This window comes from Sapajus apella, unplaced genomic scaffold (assembly GCF_009761245.1).
Source record: "Sapajus apella isolate SASKATOON/1434 unplaced genomic scaffold, GSC_monkey_1.0 scaffold2, whole genome shotgun sequence".
In the NCBI taxonomy this organism is placed as follows: Eukaryota; Metazoa; Chordata; class Mammalia; order Primates; family Cebidae; genus Sapajus; species Sapajus apella.
The window spans coordinates 80,368,290-80,388,226 of record NW_022436942.1 but is presented as its reverse complement, the minus strand read 5'-3'; the positions used below and the strand labels follow the sequence as shown (position 1 = coordinate 80,388,226).

General features: G+C 47.4%; 1 protein-coding gene across 3 annotated transcripts in view; it reads right to left on the bottom strand.

The window, feature by feature from the left end:
• Positions 1–19,937, bottom strand: part of MLXIP (MLX interacting protein) — a 64,889-nt gene that overhangs the window by 16,204 nt on the left and 28,748 nt on the right. For all 3 annotated transcript variants that reach the window (XM_032242510.1, XM_032242513.1, XM_032242519.1), the window contains exons 2-3: positions 1,144–1,250; positions 578–663 (exon numbers count right to left, since the gene is read on the bottom strand). In XM_032242510.1, coding sequence (XP_032098401.1) covers positions 578–663; positions 1,144–1,250 — 193 coding nt within the window. The remainder of the gene's footprint in view (positions 1–577; positions 664–1,143; positions 1,251–19,937) is intronic.

The following is a 19,937-nucleotide window of genomic DNA, read 5'->3' as shown; positions in this document are numbered from 1 at the left end:
AGCGAAGACGTTTTGTTATAAAGAACTGATTACAATATTGCCATACCCAACAAAATGATATCCCTTGATACTATCTAATACCAGATTACACCTGACTGTCTCACAGCTGTCTTTCATTAGCTTACCTTCTAAATTCCACCTTTATCGTAACAGTGAGACATGCCTGGACAACATGAAAGCAACGTGGAAGAATATGCGGTGAAGAAAACATCCTCCCCTTGCCTGGCGGCCCTAATCCTATCCCCAGAGGCTCCTGCTATTAAGAGACTTCTGTATATTCTTTCAGACACTTCCTGTGCATGTATAATCATACATAGACAAACACTTTAAAAATTACCAGAAAGACATTAACCCTCTCCGTCCTCAAGCTGGCCCTTCTGAGAAGGGGGAGGCTCTGCAGCCTGGGGTTGCCAGAGGCCACCAGGTCCCAGGCCTGGCCCCCAGGCCATGGATGGCACAGGGCAGGCCCAGGGCTCCCCTCCACAGCCTCTCCTGCAGGACTAGCCCGCTGTGAGCTGCTCCTGGTAAGGTGCCAGTGCGTTTCCTCTCTCAGCCACCCTGGGTCACCTCCAAGTACCTCTGGCCGGCGGTGCTCGTCTACATCCACAGAGCCGTCCAGGGGCGTCACAAAGTGGCACACAGGATTCTTGCGCTTCTCCAGATCTGAGAAGAGAGAGGATGAGAGTCATCACCATGATCCAAACCCGAGGGAGCCCTGTCCTGTCTGCTGCACCCCTCCCCAAGGGCGGACAAATTCCCAGGTACCCTTTCCTTCGAAAAGGAGATTTCAGGGGAATAAAGGAGTCCAGATGAAAGGGGAGGATCTGTTAATAACCCCTCAGCCAGAAAAGCAGCGTGGTTTCTCAAAGAAAGACCAGCCAACACAAGCCTGCCCCAGCACACTCATTTCCCAGAGAAGCTGCCAGGTCCACGGCACCCAGGCTGGAGAGAGACGGTCCATGCCCAAGTCTTCCTTTCCTAGACCTGCTCCCTAACTCTTCAGATGTCACCCCTCAAATGTCCACTTCCCCAGGACTTGGCTTGGGTTTCCTGTCGGCAGAGCAGACTCTGGCCCCTGGGTGCCCAGGCCTCCAGGGCATGGAGCTCTGACCGCCACGGGTGCCCAGGCTGGGCAGCACTTACACTGCATGTACCAGGCCCGCCAGATGGCATTATTGAGCCGGATCTTGTCTCTCCACTGCAGCTTCAAGCCCTTGAAATTCTTCCACTTTGGAGACACCAACTTCCCACTGAAAGGCAAAGCAAAGTGGGGAGACTCAGTGGTTCCTCTGAAAATGAAGTGAAATTTAAAAGTGCTACCCAATCATTATAGGACCAAACTCCTGACTGATCCACCCCCAGCCACAGGTCGGGCTTCATGGAATTCAGGTCACTGGCGGATTTCTTCAGAGCGATACATGGGGCAGGGAGTGGTGGGGACACTGAGAGGGTTCAGAGGACAGGACTGGCCATGGGGTGTAGCCACTGGCGCAGGCGATGGCATATGGGGTTCACTATAGTCTCTGCCTACTTTGGCATATGCTACACATTTTCCATAACTAAAAATTCAAAAGAAATCTGTTGACCACAGAGTGAAAACCAGGCTCTTTTGACCTGCTTTGCCACCAGCCCCATGAGGCATTCACAATCCAAGCACCTGAGTATCCTGCTGGCCTGAGCTGCTGCAGGGCAGGACCCTTCCTGCCTCCCAGAGCCTCTGACATGGTCCTCACTCTTGATGTCCTTCCACTTGGCCACCCCCTCATCCCTCAAGATGCTGCCCCCACATCATCTCCTCTGAGCTGGCCTGGTCTCTCCCAGGCTGCACCGATTCCTTCAGGGTCTCTCTGCTCTCTGCTTCGGGACAGTCTCACAGGAGCACTTCTGTAGCAGTGTCTGCACACACGCACCTTCCCCTGTGGACAGTGCAGCTTCTCTAGGGAGGACCATTAGGTGGCTTGGCACACAGTAGGGGCTCAATTAACAATTCTTCATTAAATAAGTCAAGAGTACTTGTAAACCCAGCCTCCCCATGGCACAGCTGTCTTGGGCAGCTCAGTTTTCCAAGTGCTAGGCCAGGAGCCGTCTCTGGGCAGTGGCATAGGGTTTCTCTTTTTCAGATGGCTTGAGATGGGCAAGGCACTATTTCCGGCCCCTACCACAGGGGGGCTGTGGAGGTTTTATCTGACCATAGGCCACAGCCCTGCCCCTTCTCCAGTCCCACTCAGAAAGGCCACGTGGCAAGCCAAGATCTGCCAACAATAGCTGCAGACTTCACAGGAAGCGCCTGAGCAACAAACATTCCGTGAAGCTGGAACCTGCTCTGGAAGGCAGACGCCCCTGGCTATGACCCTGGCAGGATGCTCACGCATATCGACACCCAACCCAGCAAGGAGCCCAGGTTCTGGGCAATACAGGCCAGAAGGTTATGTCACCCCCAGTAAAATGTCACAGCGCATCCTCTTAGCACACGAGAGACATGTAGAAAGCAGCAGCCTCCGCCCAACAGGTCAGGCGCTCAGAGCAGTCACACGTCTTCTTACTTCCTTCTCTCCCCAGTTCAAAGGCTTGTCTAACCTACCTCCATGCTGATGGCCTGGCCTCACTGGTGGTACAGCAGGCAGCTGCGGCATCAGAGAGCCATCACTGTCATGGCATACTTGCTGCCTACCTGTGGCAGCCACAGCAGTGTCCTGCATACAAGCAGAATGACACACTCTCCTCCAGAGTGTGTTAATAAGGACTAAATGAAAGCATACTTGTGTATAGTAAAATGCACACACATGTACATGCTTAGACACACACACACAACTGGTAATCCCTAAAGCAAACACAAAGATATTAATAACCATCTTAATGATTTTAAGTTTTTACTGAAAGGGAAAATTTTTTTTTTTTTTTTTTGAGATGGAGTCTCACTCTGTTGCCCAACCTGGAGTGCAGAGGCACGATCTTGGCTCACTGCAACCTCCACCTTCTGGGTTCAAGTGATTCACCGGCCTCAGACACTTGAGTAGCTGAGACTACGGCCATAAGCCACCACATCTGCCTAATTTTTTTTGTGTTTGAGATGGAGTTTCGCTCCTGTTGCCTAGGCTGGAGTGCAATGTTACGATCTCCGCTCACTGCAACCTCTGCCTCCCAGGTTCAAGTGGTTCTCCTGCCTCAGACTCCCAAGTAGCTGGGATTACAGGAATGCGCCACCACACCTGACTAATTTTGTATTTTTAGTAGAGATGGGGTTTTACCATGCTGGTCAGGCTGGTCTCAAACTCCCGACCTCGGGTGATCCGCTCACCTTGGCCTCCCAAAGTGCTGGGGTTACAGGTGTGAGCCACTGCACCCGGCCTAATTTTTGTATTTTTAGTAGATATGGGGTTTCACCATGTTGGCCAGGCTGGTCTTGAACTCCTGACCTCAAGTGATCCTTCCACCTCCACCTCCACCTCCCAAAGTGCTGGGATTACAGGCATGAGCCACCACGACCAGCCGGGCATGATGTTTTTAACAACCCCTGCCCTGACTTCAAAAGCCCTTTCTCTTACATTTGCCATGTTGCCATGTGGTTCCTCTTCCTCCACAAGTGGAAAAGGTGACACCTGTGCCCTCTGCCAACACCAGGAACAGTGACTTGGGCAGAGGTCGGCCCCAAGTGCGAGGATAGCCCTGAGGGTGGGATCCGCGTAGCTGCAGAAGCCTCACCTGCTCTGCGCTGTGAAGAGCTAAAGACTGAGGTCGGGGGACGGGTGAGGCGGTGAGGTCCCCCTCATGCAGCATGCCCTTGGCGGTGGCACACGTCATGCCTGCAAGCTGAGTGTCCTGAAGGGCAGACAGCTGTAGGCACAAGGTGGATAACCAACCTGGCCAGAGCAGCCAGGGGAGGTTTTCTGGAGGAAGTGGCATTTAAGCAAAGGCCTAGTGGATAAGGAACACCAGCTCAGCGGAGAGGAGGCCAGGCCCACGCAGTTCCTTCTGCCTGGCCTGTGGTGGCTCCAGTGAGCAGGAACTCAGCCTGATCCAGCCAGTGAAAAACCCTCAATGTGTGAGCCAGGTGTAGTAGCACCTGCCTGTAGTCCCAGCTACTGGGGAGACTGAGGCAGGAGGAACGCTTGAGCCCAGGTGTTTGAAGCTGCAGTGAGCCATGATGGCACCGATGGATGCACTCCAGCCTAAGGGAAGGAGCAAGACTCTGTCTCCAAAAAAACCAATCAAAAAGGGTGTCACACCAACAGCTTCAATCCCATGCAATGAGGGGAGTGGCAAGACGCAGGGAAATTTAGTCTTACAGGCTAGAAACCTCAAGGTTTAGTTTGAGGGTCCCCTCTTCTTCCTCTCCATGAGCTGAAATGCTTCCCTTTTCTTTGGTGTTTACGTCCAGCAGTCAGACTTCGGCAGCAACACAGAGACCAGAACTCCCAAACGGGATCACCCCTCCACCCCGGGTTTCTGTAATATCTCCATGGCCAACAGGTGGTGCTCAACCAACACAAAGAAGGGCATCCAAATCAAAACCCAAACTTAGACCAGCCACAGCCAGAAAGGGTCGACTGACTGCCGGCACCTCCAGACCACCCCCACGGCAATTTCAAGTCAAGATCTGAGGGGACAATGCATGCAGTTCTATGATGCCTCAGAAGGTGGCGAGGGGCAATGAATGCTGCAGGTGCTACAAAGGAAGGGATGCCCTGGACAACTCATGCCCGGAAACGCTGGGCAGGCTTGTGTAGGTTTCTCTCCTGATGGGCCTGGCAGAGCTGTTAGGCTGTGCACTGTCAATCTTCAAAGGAGGGGAGAGGACAGACATCCACGGGGACCCTTCTTCACAAGGTACTCAGGAAAAACTGTTCTAAAAGTCCCACAAGAGGCCAGGTGCAATGGCTCAAGCCTGTAATCCCAGCACTTTGGAAGGCTGAGGTGGGAGGATCACTTGAGCCCAGGAGTTCCAGACCAGCCTGGACAACGCAGAAAGACAAAAGAAAGAAAGGGGAGGGGAGAGGCCAGAGACGAGGCAGACAAAGCCGGCCAAGCTCAGTGGCTCACGCCTGTAATCTCAGCACTTTGAGAGGCCAAGGCGGGCGACACAAGGTCAGGAGTTAGAGACCAGCCTGAACACCATGGTGAAGCCCTGTCTCTGCTAAAAATACACCGGGTACGGTGGTGGGCACCTGTAATCCCAGCTACTCAGGAGTCTGAGGCAGAAGAATCACTTGAACCTGGGAGGTGGAGGTTGCAGTGAGCCGAGATCGTGCCACTGCACTCCAGCCTGGGTGACAGAGCGAGGCTCTGTCTCAAAAAGAAAAAAGAAAATAGCAGGGAGTGGTGGCCTGTGCCTTTGGACGCAACGTGTGCAGTTACTAAATGAGTTATTAGATTAATGCTAAAGTAGCCAAGTACAGACCAAGCAGCCTGTGGTCCCCGCTACTTGGGAGGCTGAGCTGGGAGGATCCCTGGACCCCAGGAGTTGGAGAGGGCAGTGGGCTATCCTGGCACCACCACACCTCAGTCTGGGTGACAGAGACCCTGTCTAAAATTTTCTTTTAAAATGCCCACAAGGGAGCCTGCGGCAGTGGAGGGAGCCTGCCCTGGCAGAGCCCCCAGGGCAGCACCAGCAGAAAGCATCTGTGGTTGGGGGACTTCTGCTCTCCCAACTCATGCCACCAGCTTAACATATTCCAGACAAAGGTGACTGGGCTGCCCCTGAGCCTAACTCAGGATTATGTCGGATTCTTTCTTAGAAGCAGACCAGAAACATGTTCTGACCATTTCTGTGAGACCACTGGCTTCCCCCAAGACCCACAATCCTCCTCCGGCCTCTGCCCCTTGAACCCACCCCTGCCATCTTCCCATCAAAACAGCGAAGCCGGACTGCATTCACCCATTCACTAGCCCTCTCCTCCTCCTCTGTAGGAAGACTGTTGCCTAGGGTCGCCAGCACAGGGCCTAGCACATGAGAGGTGTTTTAAATATGGAGTTATTAAATGAATGCTAAATTTTCCATGAAGAACAATCTTTACACCGCCCTACCACGGCCGCCCTTCCTAGAAGGCAGGTTCTTGACATGAAACAGGAAATTCACAGTACAACAAAGGTCTCTCTCAAAACTTTTCTTGGAAGAAACTAGCAAACTATGAATTCCTCAGAGGTCTGGCAAAAGAGTACTTTGGAATGGAAGGAAATTAAATTGCAAGCCTTGCACAGACCAAGCTGGAAGTAAGAACAGGGGCAGGCAGAGAGGGCAGGCAGTGCATGGCTAATTTTGTTGGTTCTGGTTGGGACGAACTCCTGACTCATGCTCAGACCATTGTCTCCAAAAATAAGCACACAGAGGCCAGGTATGGTGGCTCATGTGTGGTAATTCCAGCACTTTGGGAGGCTGAGGTGGGCAGATCACAAGGTCAGGAGTTCAAGACCAGCCTGGCCAACATGGTGAAACACTGTCTCTACTAAAAATACAAAAATTAGCCAGGTGTGGTGGTGTGTGCCTGTAATTCCAGCTACTCAGGAGGCTGAGGCAGAAGAATGGCTTGAATCCAGGAGGTGGAGGTTGCAGTGAGCTATGACCTTGCCACTACACTCCAGCCTGGGCAACAGAGCGAGACTCAGTCTCAGTTAAAAAAAAAAATAAAAAAAAAAAAAAAAAAAAAAATGGCTGGGTGTGGTAGCTCGGGCCTGTAATCCTAGCACTTTTGGAGACCAAGGTGAGTGGATCACCTGAGATCAGGAGTTCAAGATCATCCTGGCCAACATCGAGAAACCCCGTCTCTACTAAAAACACAAAACTTATCTGGGCATGGTGGCACATGCCCAGCTACTCAGAAGGCTAAGGCAGGGGAATCACTTGAACCCATGTGGCAGAGACTGCAGTGAGCTGAGCTAAGTGCACCACTGCAATCCAGCCTGGCAATAGAGCAAGATTCCATCTCAAAACAAACAAACAGACAAAAAAACAAAACAAAACATCCCTGGCTTTCTCCCGACGACCTGTCTGTAGTGGGACATGTCACAGTGAGTGCTGAAGGAGAACCTGGGCTGGGATCGTTCCCTCTTTCCTCTGCTCCTGGAGGGAGGGTGGGGGTGGAAGGTCAGTCTGGGGTTTACTTAACAAGCCATATCCTCACTTGGTCAACAATAATGAAAATATTTTGGCCACCATCTGTTGACTCTTTTTCTTGTGGAAAATAAATATAAATAAAATGTACCATTTTAACCATTTTAAAGTAGATGATTCTGTGCCATTAAGAACATTCACCATGTTTTATAACCAGTACCATTACCTAGTTCCATACCTGTAATCCCAGCACTTTGAGGGGCCAAGGCGTTTGAGACCAGTTTGGGTAACATAGTGAGAGCCCCATTTCTACAAAAATTAGGAAATTAGCTGGGCTTCGTGGCATGTGCCTGCGTTCCTAGCTATTCAGGAGGCTGAGAGGGGAGGATTGCTTGAGCCTGGGAGGTCAAGGCTGCAGTGAGCCACTACTGTACCACTGCACTCCAGCCTGGGTGACAGGGCAAGACCCTGTCTCAAAAGAAAACAAGTGAAAAGAAAGAGAAAGAAAGAAGGATGGGAAGAGAGAAAGAGAGAGGAAATTCTTTCCCAAATAATTTGGAAAAAAAGACAGGAAGGAAGGAAGAGGCGAAATGGGAAGGAGGGGAGGGGGAGAGGGAAGGAGGAGGAGGGAAGGAGGGGGAGGGAGGGAGGAAAGAAAGGGAAAGAAAGAAAAAATTATTCTTTGAACTTCATTACTTTCAAGGTAGAATCATACTCCACTCATAGATGGACCACATTCTGTTTATCCATCATCAGTAGGACACGGGTCGTTCCACCTTTGGGCTACTGTGAATATCGCTGCTACATAGTGACACCTCTGTTTTATTTCCCAATCAGTTTAGGGCTCTTGGTGGGGAAGAGTTCTCATCACTGAGCTGGTGCTGGGGATAGAATGATGGGCAAAAACTGTGAGCCTTCCTGAAGGGCAAACTGACAACTGCCCATCAACATCATACATGTGCATCCCTGTGACCCACAAACCCACTCTAGGAAGTGATTCCACAGATCCACTTGCACATAGGCACAGAGACGTGAAGAGAGGGACATGAAACTGCAGCACTGTTTGCAGCAGCAAAGGGTTGAAATAACTTAGATATTCATCACAGGGGACCAGTTAATACTGTGGCATATCTACATAGTGGAACACTATGGGGCAATTTTTAAAATAACACATTTCTATGTGGTAATATGTAGGCAAGACCTACAAGACGCACTGTTAAGTGAGAAAACAAAAACAAAACCAAGGCGCAAGATATACGGTGTGGCTACCATTTATTTTTTATTTTATTGATTGACTGACTGAGACAAGAGTCTCACTCTGTCACCAGACTGGAGTGCAGTGGCGCAATCTTGGCTTACCGCAACCTCTAACACCTCCTGAGTAGCTGGGACTACAGGCACACGCCACCACACCCAGTTAATTTTTTCTGGTATTTTAGTAGAGATGGGGTTTCACCATGTTGACTAGGATGGTCTCAATCTCCTGACCTTGTGATCTGCCCGCCTCAGCCTCCCAACGTGCTGGGATTACATGTGAGAGCCACCATACCCAGCCTATTTTTTTTTTGAGACAGTCTCACTCTGTTGCCCAGGCTGGAGTGCAGTGGCACAGTCTTGGCTCACTGCAACGTCTGCCTCCTGTGCTAACGTGTTCTCATACCTCAGCCTCCCGAGTAGCTGGGATGTGTCACCACTCTCGGCTAATTTTTGTATTTTTAGTAGACATAGGGTTTTGCCATGTTGGCCAGGCTTGTCTCCAACTCCCGGCCTCATGTGATCCACCCACCTCAGCCTCCCAAAGTGCTGGGATTACAGGTGTGAGCCACCATGCCTTGCCCAGTATGGCTATCATTTATATACAGAGATAGTCACACAGACACATAGGAAAGCAAGGAGAAAAGACAGGCAGCCGATCTCAAGATGGATACATTAGAAAAGGCTAAGAGTGACATAGCAATTTCTCTTTGCAGAGATGAACTGGAGAAGCAAGGCGTCCAGTGAGCTGGAGTATTCACTGGTCACTGCTTAGTATTGTTGAAACAGAACACTGGAATGTACAGCATTCCTCCCTTTTCTGCGGTATTGTGGTTTACCTATGATCAACTGCTGTCTGAAAATATTACACGGAAAGTTGCAGAAATTAACAATCTGTAAATCGTAAACCATGCATGGAATTTCATGCCATACCACTCTGTCCTGCCTGGGACATGACTCATCTCTTTGTCCAGCAGATCCACGCTGTAAATGGCACCTGTCTGCTAAGTCACGTAGCAGCCATCTCAGTGATCAGATCCATAGTTGCGGCGTCACAGTGTTTATGTTCAGGTAGCCCTTATTTTATTTTACTTAATAATGGCCCCAAAGCGAAAGAGTAGTGATGCTGGTAATTCAGATATGACCACGAGAAAAAAGGCAAGTTCTTAACTTAATAAAGAAAAAAATCATACGCTGAGGTGGCTAAGATCTATGGTAAAAATGTATCTTCTGTCCATGCAATTGTGAATCGCAGATTGCCGTCATTGCTCTATGTGATTATTGTTGTTAATCTCTTATTGTGCCTAACTTATCAATTAAGCTTTATCACAAATATATATAGTGAAAAAATGTAGTGTATACAGTACAGGGTTTGGTACTATCTGTGCTTTCAGGCATCCACTGGGGTCTTAGAACACATCCCCTCAAATATGGGGGGATACTGTATTACTTTTTCAAAATAAACAAGGAAAAAAGACCAGGCCAGGTACGAGACATTTCAGGGCTTCTAATTAGTTATGGAAGGCAATTAATCACAAAAACAGATATAAACTTACGGATGAGTCAATTTTGTGCACCAGATCCAGATATGAGGATCACAGTTATTAGGTGGTTTCAATGAGGGTGTGGAGGAATGACTCTTCCAGGAGTCCAATTCACTTGCTTCAAAAGGGCAGTCTCTATCGGCTGGTCCTGGAATCTGGTCCTGGAATATGGGCCTGGTACGACAGGCTGCCAGGAGCCAAAGCTAACAGGCTACAGACAGACAAAGGTACACTGAGGAGCCGGGATGCGGGAGGGGCCACAGCCAGTGTCCTGGCAGGAGGGGCAGTGTGCACCTCTGTGGGCCACCTGCCCAAGCAGAGAGCCTCCTACAGAGGAAGCCCAGGGGTTTCAGGCCCTGCTGCATCTTCATAGTGGATCCCTTGGCATCTTCATTTTTTCTGTTTTAGAATATCCTGTTAGAGAGGCGGGCTCCGAGGGCTGTGACAGGAAGGCAGGAGTACCCTCCAGTGTGCCAGTGTTCAAGTACATGCAGGTGCTCTGCCCACGTGTGTGCCAGCTTGTTTGTGGGGGTGTATATTTGTCTTTTGTGTGTGTGAAAAGCAGGGAGTAATCATTCCATGACAACCCGAAAATAGTGCAACTTGAGGACGTGGATACCAGGCAAGATGTGCCTGCTGCGATGGTGACTTCGCTCTGCCTGGGAGGGCTGTGTCCTGGCCTTCTGCTGAAGCACAGACACCACCATGCCTACACCACTGCTAACCAACAAAGAAAGGAGAGTGGCTCCATTTCCGGCCTCGTCACTCAGGCCGCCCCAGCCTACCTTCAGCAAAACAGCGACCACATCCACCAGGCAGGACAGCTGGGTCGGCCACAGCAGGTAGGAGGGTCAATGCTGGGATACTGAGGCACACTCCTGAGTTTTAGGAGATTACTGGGCATGTTCTTAAGTTTCCTGTCAGATTCAAGCCATAACTGGACTTTCAAGCAGGGGCAGCTACCCCTGGGGCAGGGTACCATTTAAAGCCAGAGTCCTGGGTTTCCTCGCCAGGTGAGTAAACCCCAATCAGACTCCAGGGTGTTCCCGACTCCTCTGGCCTGGAGATGGGAGTCCAGGATTTGCAATAGACAAACTTGATGTTTCACTTCAATTTGTATCATTTGTTAATGAAATTTCATAATTAAAAACCTGTACGTTAGCTATGTGTCTCTTATTTTCTGAGCTGTTTGTCCACGCCCTTCGCTTTTTCTAAAAACCTATTTTGAAATAATTATAGACTCACAGGAAGTCACACAAATGGAACAAAGAGCCCCATGTACCCTTCACCCAGCTTTCCCCAGTGGTGGCTCTTGTACTGCTGCAGCACAATGTCAAAAGTAGGAAATTTGCTTTGAGACATTACTAGTAAACAGACTACACATCATTGACAGCCATTAAAATGTCAGTCGCTGTGGCTGTGTGTGTGTGTGTGTGTGTTTGGTTTTTTTTTTTTTTTTTTTTTTTTTTGAGACAGAGTCTTGCTCTGTTGCCCAGGCTGGAGTGACGCAGCATGATCTCAGTTCACTGCAACCTCTGCCTCCCTGGTTCAGGTGATTCTTCTGCCTCAGCCTTCTGAGTAGCTAGGATTACAGGCACCCACATCATTTACAGCCATTAAATGTCAGTCGCTCTGTGTGTGTGTGTGTGTGTGTGTGTGTGTGTGTGTGTGTGTGTGTGTGACAGAGTCGTGCTCTGTTGCCCAGGCTGGGGTGACGCAGCATGATCTCAGTTCATTGCAACCTCCGCCTCCCAGGTTCAGGTGATTCTTCTGCCTCAGCCTTCTGAGTAGCTAGGATTACAGGCACCCACCATCACACCTGGCTAATATTTGTATTTTTGTAGAGACAGGTTTTCACCATGTTGGCCAGGCTGGTCTTAAACTCCTGACCTCAGGTGATCTGCCCACCTCGGCCTCCCAAAGTTCTGAGATTACAGGCGTGAGCCACCACGCCCAGCTGTGAGCTGTTGTTTTCCTTGTTATTATATATTTGCAATATTATAATATTACTGGTACTAATGTTTTGTGATGTTTCAGCAAATGTTTCCCCTAGGATTTTCACTGTCTTTTACTTGTTTTTATAGCAAGTCTTTGAATATAGGTTACATATTTGCAGAGTCATCTCCATTGTGTTTTGGTTTTTTTTTTTTTTTTTTTTTTTGAGACGGAGTTTCACTCGTCACAGGCTGGAGTGCAATGGTGCAATCTCAGCTTACTGCAACCTCCGCCTCCCAGGTTCAAGCAATTCTCCTGCCTCAGCCTCCCAAGCAGCTGGGATTACAAGTGCCCGCCACGATGCCCGGCTAATTTTTGTATTTTTAGTAGAGATAGGGTTTCACCATGTTGGCCAGGCTGGTCTTGAATTCCTGATCTCAGGTGATCCACCCGCCTCAGATTCCCAAAGTGCTGAGATTATAGGTGTGAGCCACTGTGCCTGGCCTCTACTGGTCTTTCTTTATAATTTCTTGTATTGCCTCCCTGTCTGCCCTCCCACCCATTCAGAGATTTAGTTTTCACTTTTATCTTTTAAGCTTTTGTAGTTCTATTGATTAAAAAGAAAAAAAAAATATATATATATGCACTCATAGTGAAAGAAAATTCAAACAATAAGGAAAAGTACAAAGAACAAAAACAAAGTCACCTTCAATTCCACCACCTAAAAATAATTTGTTACATTTTGGCAGTAATACTGTGTAGTAAAGAAGTAGCCTTCCTGGCTCCGCACAGTGCCTTATGCCTGTAATCCCAGTGCTTTGGGAAGCTGAGGTGGATGGATCATTTGAGGTCAGGAGTTCAAGACCAGCCTGTCTCTACTAAAAATACAAAAATTAGCTGGGCATTAGTGGCACATGTCTATAATTTCAGCTACTCAGGAGGCTGAGGCAGGAGAATCATTTTAACCCAGGAGGCGGAGGTTGCGGTGAGTTAAGATTGCGCCTTGCACTCCAGTCTGGATGACAGAGTAAGATCCTGTCCCTGCCCTCGCTCCCCCCCAAAAAAGAAGTGACCTTCCCAAAGAGAGGTCCAGCCTATACCCTGGGAGGTGAATTCTAGGCCCCTGAAATTAGAAATTAGTTTTGCCTGATGGGAGTGTCTTTGTTTAGCCACAGAACAGTTGCCAATTTGATTTACAATGGGGGTCCTGCAGCACAGGGTATCAGTTCCAACCTCCAGAGGAAAGGATAACTAAAGGTCTTTGCCAGACATCTGGGAGGAGCTGGAGACTACAGGTCAGCCACAGGGGTAGAATGAATCAAGTCCAGTAAAAACTCAGCTCTTGGCTGATTTTAATTTGAATCCTTTCCTTATAATACACTGCAACCATGAATATAATGCTTTTCAGTGTGTTCTGTTTTTCCAGTGAGTTACTGAACCTGAGGGTGGTTTTAGAAACTCTCCATCCACGCTTTTTTCATTTGGTGTTAGAAATGAAGGCAGTCGGCCGGGCACGGTGGCTCACGCCTATAATCCCAGTACTCTGGTAGGCCAAGGCGGGTGGATCACGAGGTCAAGAGATCAAGACCATCCTGGTCAACATGGTGAAACCCCATCTCTACTAAAAATACAAAAATTAGCTGGGCATGGTGGCGCATGCCTGTAGTCTCAGCTACTCAGGAGGCTGAGGCAGGAGAATTGCTTGAACCCAGGAGCCAGAGGTTGTGGTGAGCCAAGACCGCACCATTACACTCCAGCCTGGGTAACAGGAGCGAAACTCTGTCTGAAAAAAAAAAAAAGAAGAAATGAAGGCAGTCAGCCGGACGCAGTGGCTCATGTCTGTAATCCCAGCACTTTGGGAGGCCACGATGGGTAGATCACCTGAGGTCAGGAGTTAGAGACCAGCCTAACCAACATGATGAAACCCTGTCTCTACTAAAAATATAAAATTAGTCAGGTGTGGTAGCACATGTCTGTAATCCCAGGTACTTGGGAGGCCGAGGCAGGAGAATCACTTGAACCTGGGAGGTGGAAGTTGCAGTGTGCCAAGATCGTGCCACTGAACTCCAGCCTGGGCAACATGAGTGAAACTGTCTCAAAAAAAAAAGAAAGAAGAAAGAAAAAAGAAAATGAAGGTAGTTGTATGTACTATTCTAACTCTGTGGTTGGCCCTTAAGTCCTGGCAATACGTATTTATCTGATTACGTATGTATACAAATAAAGAATATGAATAGGCTAGGAGTGGTGGCTCACATCTATAATCCTAGCACTTTGGGAGGCTAAGGCATGCGGATCATTTGAACCCAGGATTTCCAGACCACCATGGACAGCATGGCAAAACCCCATCTCTAAAAAAGATACAAAAATCAGGGCCAGGTGTGGTGGCTCACACCTGTAATCCCAGCACTTTGGGAGGCCAAGGTGGGTGGATCCCCTGAGGTCAGGAGTTTGAGACCAACCTGGCCAACCAGGTGAAACCCTGTCTCTATTAAAAATACAAAAATTGGCCGGCGCAGTGGCTCATGCCTGTAATCCCAGCACTTTGGGAGGCAGAGGTGGGTGGATCATGAGGTTAGGAGTTTGAGACCAGCCTGGCTACCCCATCTCTACTAAAGATACAAAAAATTAGCCGGGCGTGGTGGCTCATGCCTGTAATCCCAGCTACTCAGGAGGCTGAGGCAGAAGAATCATTTGAACCCGGGTGGCGGAGGCTGCAGTGAGCCAAGATTGTGCCATTACACTCCAGCCAGGATGACAGGGTGAGACTGTGTCTCAAAAAAAAATTAGCCAGGTGTGGTGGTACATGCCTGCAGTCCCAGTTACTCAGGAGACTGAGGTGGGAGGAGCACCTGAGCCCGGGAGGGAGAGGCTCCAGGGCTGCAGTGGGCTGTGATCTTGCCACTTTAGCCTAGGTGGCAGAGTGAGACCCTGCCTCGAAAAAAAAAAAAAAATATATATATATATATATATATATATACTACACACACACATATAGATATGAAAAACATAATGCTTAAACAGGTAGCAACAAGCTTATTACCCATTTTTCACTTATATGTCACAGACATCTTATGCCAATAAAGTTTTATATTGTTTTTATTTTTAGATACAGAGTATTCACTGTACATATTTATCATAATCCACTTAGCTATTTCCCCATAGATATACATTTATATTAAGAGATGTGCTGTTTCAATTCTTCATTATTATAAACAATGCTGCGATAAACACTAATTTTCATTAACATTGTTGAAATTTAAAAGTCCTTTCTTTTATGTTTCTGTTTTTGGTGCTATACTTAACAAGGCTTTTCCTAGCCTAAGACTGTGAAAACACTTATCTATTTTCTTCTAGAACTTTCACAGCTTCCCTTGTTACATTCAGTTTAATAAAGTCAACTGGGATTTATGTGGTGGAACGAACACACAGGGATGATGTAGTGATCCTGCTTTATGTAGGATTTCCTAAATAATCCATCTTTCCCCTTTAAACTAAGGTCCATCTTCATCATACACCCACCTCCCCATAGATACATATATTTGAGACCACTTCTGGATGTTCTGTTTCTTATGGTGTTTTGTACATACATTTTTAATGATTTTACTTTTCACGTAACTGATTCATCTGGGGAAAAAAAACAATTTACTCTTTACCCAACTCACCAAAAAAATGCCAACTAGTTATCTCGTCTCATCTTCCCACAGTGACTTATGACACTTCCATTAACATACGTTGATTCTCCACATACACCAGGGCCTGTTCTGGCCCTGCATCACCACTGACCTGTGTCCAATCCTACGTTGCTATCGCGCTGATTTAACAATCACGACTCTGTGATATGCTTTACTATCTAGGTAAGGTTAGCACCATCATCTTTTAAAACAATTTTAGAATTCTTGCCTACTGTTCTTTCAAGTGAACTTTGCAACCATGTTGACAAATCTCAAAAGAAAACTATTCTAAAAGAAAAAAATCTATTCTAATATTTTGATTGGGATTGTGTTTAATAAATTGATGTGGGCAGCACCCCACTTCAAACTGGGCCATCTCCATATTAGATTAAGGAATGTTACTCTACCTACACTGCTTAACCTACTTAAACAGTAAGAGAAATCTAAAGCTGTCAGGTTTTCTATAATTTGCTTCATGTACCTCTTTCACATTTCCGATCATACTTTTGTAGCATTTCTAAATAATGTAAAAAGGAAATTAAGAAAGAAAAAGCAGCAAAACAAACCAAATCACGCAGTTACGGTACTCAAACACAAGCACTATCCACATTTTATTGTGTTTGACATAGCCCCACCTAACTGATTAGGGCAACTGCCACCCTCTCCCTGACCAAGTGGCTAAGCCACAGACAAAAGGGCAAGGTTTCCACTATATTCAGTACTAGAAATGACTGTCGCCAAAGAATACAGCTTTTCCCTGGCACCTTCATAAAAAGGTAATTAGTTGGTAGTTGGTTCAAATATTCACCAAGGTAAAATGTTTATGTAAAGAATGAAAAACTCCACCCAACTGCAGACATCTGGCTTAAAGAGGAAATAAATCAAGAACAGTGTTCGCTGGCCAGAGTACACACCTGGAATCAATACTCTAGAAACTGGCTACCAGAGAGGTAATAGAAACAGATCATACTTGCAAATGAAACGCACCTATGAAGACTGACAAAAAACAAATCTGATATTATCACCATTATTAGTCATCTCAAGGCACTGCCGGCTATACAACCTACTTACAAGTCAGAGAAATCTGAAGCTATCTGATGCATTTAAAAGGACAAGGTAACACTGGCTAGGTAGCCAAGACCTATAAATAGACTTTTTTTTTCTTTTTAAGAGACACGGTCTAGCTCTGTTACAGGCTGGAGTGCAGTGCACAATCATAGCTCACTGCAGCCTTGAACTCCTGGGCTCGTGTGATCCTCCCATCTCAGCCTCCCAAGACGCTGGGACTACATGCATGCACCAACATGCCCAGCTAAAAAAAAAATTTTTTTTTTGGTAGAGATAAGCATCTTCCTATGCTGCCCAGGCTGGTCTCGAACTCCTAAGCTTAAGCAATCCTCCTGCCTCGGCCTCCCAAAGTGCTGTGATTACACATGTGAGCCACCATGCCTGACCCTAAACCTAAATAGGCTTTAAATAGGTTTTTCCCTTTTAGAGACAAGAGATAGTTAAATAAGATTGTTCCCAATTATTTTCTACTTTTAATGGTCTGGAATTGTACCCCTCCCCAGAAAAAGAGTTCCTGGCCCTAAAGAATACAAATGAGAGGCACCCAGAGCAGGGATGCACTGGGGTCACACCCTCTTCCATTAGGCAAAAGGAAGAATAGCTGGATCCTGTAACACCCACTGCAAACACAGGATTCTGGCTTGAGTAAGAGAATTCAAAAAAGCATACAAACAACTTTGTACTACCCTCCTCGCATAATAGAAATTCCAAAATAAAATTCGTTTTCCCTTTGCCTGCTAAAGATGATTTCCCTCCCATCTGCTACTGAGAATCGGTCGTCATCCCAAATCTCTCCTTTTCAGCCTCTTCCCATGGGTGTTTTTTAGTCAACTTATTAACCTTCCAAGAAGCAGAGGACTTTGGGATGGGCAGAAGAGTTGAAGCCTAATCCACTAAATTGAAGGCAAGCTGTAAAAACAGTTTTTATATTTGAGAAATGCTGCAAATCTCCTTGGCCAAACCAACTGAGGTCAAACAGCCCTTCTGTCTGTGTCCGGAGACATATGAATGAATTACACCTTTGTCAGCATTCCCCATATCTACATTTCTTTCCTTCCTGTCAAAAGCAACAATTTGGGCCAGGCATGGTGGCTCACACCTATAATCCTAGTGTGGATTGCTTCAGGAGAGGAATTTGAGACCAGCCTGGCCAACATGGCAAAACCCCGTCACTACTAAAAATACAAATTAGCCAGGCGTGGTGGCTCACACCTGTAGTCCCAGCACTTTGGGAGGCCAAGGCGGGCGGATCACTTCAAATCAGGTGTTCAAGACCAACCTAGCCAACATGGTAAAACCCCATCTCTACTAAAAATACAAAAATTAGCTGGGCGTGGTGGTGGGTGCCTGTAATCCCAGCTACTCGGGACGCTGAGGCAGAAGAATCACTTCAGCCCAGGAGGCAGAGGTTGCAGTGAGCTGAGATTGTGCCACCTAAAATGGAAAGTATATTTTTTATAGTTTCACTTGAGGGTGAGCACCCGTTTAGTCACTAAAAGTCAAGGTCAGAGTAACTAATGTCTCTCTTTTCATTTACCCCTGTTTCAAGGCCTCCTGGAAGAATAGACTAAAATGAAATGAGAATTTGTAAGGTACAGATAATTTAAGAAAAACTACACAGCAGGAAAAAGAAGTCTGCCCAGAGAGTGATATTTCTCAGAAGTCCCTGATGTACTATGGGTTCCCTCCACACTCACAAATGAAATCAAAACACAGGCCCTGCAGTGATCACAGACTAATGAAAGGGTGTGACCCAAATTCGAAGGAGATTTTGTTCTTCTTCCTGCAGATTTTGGGGACCAGTATGCATTTAGAGGTGGGGAGGAGTCAAGAAGAGAGAGAGGAATTATAAACAAAACTTGAAGCCAACCACTTATGCTGATTTTTTACCGTAATGTGACTCATGCTTTGTGCAAGTGCCTGCTACCCTTTCCTAAGGAGGAATGATAATATCTGAAGGAATCAGATATTAACCCAGATTTTACTGAGGAAATCTGATTCTTTCTTAATGTCATAAAAATTCATTTTTTCTACCAAAAAAAAAAAAAAATCATTTTCTCCATCAGCAGCTTCGCAGACCAGGCCGCCCTTCACAAGAGACACATGGCACGCTTTCCAATCAGGGCCAGCTTGGAAAGATGCTTTTATCACCACCCGGTCACCGCTGGCCAGGGGAGAGCCGAGAGAGGGCAGTGTCCCCCCAAACCCCACACCTTCCAACCAGGGCCAACTTGGAAAGATAGTTCTCTAACCATCCCATCACCACTGGCTACAGGAGAGCCGGGAGAAGGCAGCCAGTGTCACCCCCTACCAGCTCTGCAGCCTTTCAGAACTTCACTTTCTTTGGGAAAAAAAAGAAACCTGCTTCACAGAGCTGTGGTAAGAAGGAAATGAAGCCAGGTATTTAGAGCAGACTGAGTATTCTATATAGAACACAGGAGGTTCTCAGTAAAAAGAATTCATGCATTCAGCTGATGCTTCCCAAAATGTTCAGGGCTCTCTGACTCGCTGTGCTGTGGGAAGGCATGATTAAAGTCTCTGTAACTCTGGAGGGGAAGAGGAGGAACTACTGTGGGGGATGGGGGAGAGGGTGATAAGCAAAGGCGCTGGGAAGCTGGAGAGAACCAGAGCTGTGAGATTAGGAACATCCAGGAAAATGCAAACGCATCCCACCAGCAACTACAGCACAAGCAGAAGTAGGTGTCTTTATTAGCCTTTCCAAAGGAATCGCAGCTGGGGGTTTCACAGCTGTCCCATCACCTGCACCCCCAGCTCCTGCAGCAAGGGAAGGCCACCGAGGGCCTGATGACTGCCTGCAGCATCAGCTCTCAGGCACACTTCACAGCAGTGACCCTTATCAAGTGCCTCTTAGTCAAGCTAGAGAGCGGACAACCTGGGAGAGGGTGAGAGATAGAGAACACAAAGAGGAGTGTTGGTGACCGGCGAACACCTGTCAGTGCTCTCCGAGGAGGAACACAGGCCCGGCTGGAGTCCTGCACCCAGTAGCTAGTGCCGCTGATGCTGCTGCATCTCTTTCAGTTCTATGAATCTATGGGAATAAACAGTAGTGAAGGCTGGACGTGGTGGCTCACGTCTGTAATCCCAGCACTTTGGGAGGCCAAGGTGGGTGGATCACATGAGGTGAGAAGTTCGAGACTAGCCTGGTCAACATGGTGAAACCCTGTCTCTACTAAAAATACAAAAATTAGCCAGGCATGGTGGTGCACTGAGTAGTGGGACTACTGGGACTGAGTAGCCTGTCGTCCCAGCTACTCAGGAGGCTAAGGTAGGAGGATCACTTGAACTCAGAAGGCAGAGGTTGCAGTTAGCTGTGATTGCACAAGTGCACTCCAGCCTGGGCAACAGGGTGAGACTCTGTCTTAAAAAAAAAAAAAAAAAAGTAGTGAAATAAGAAAT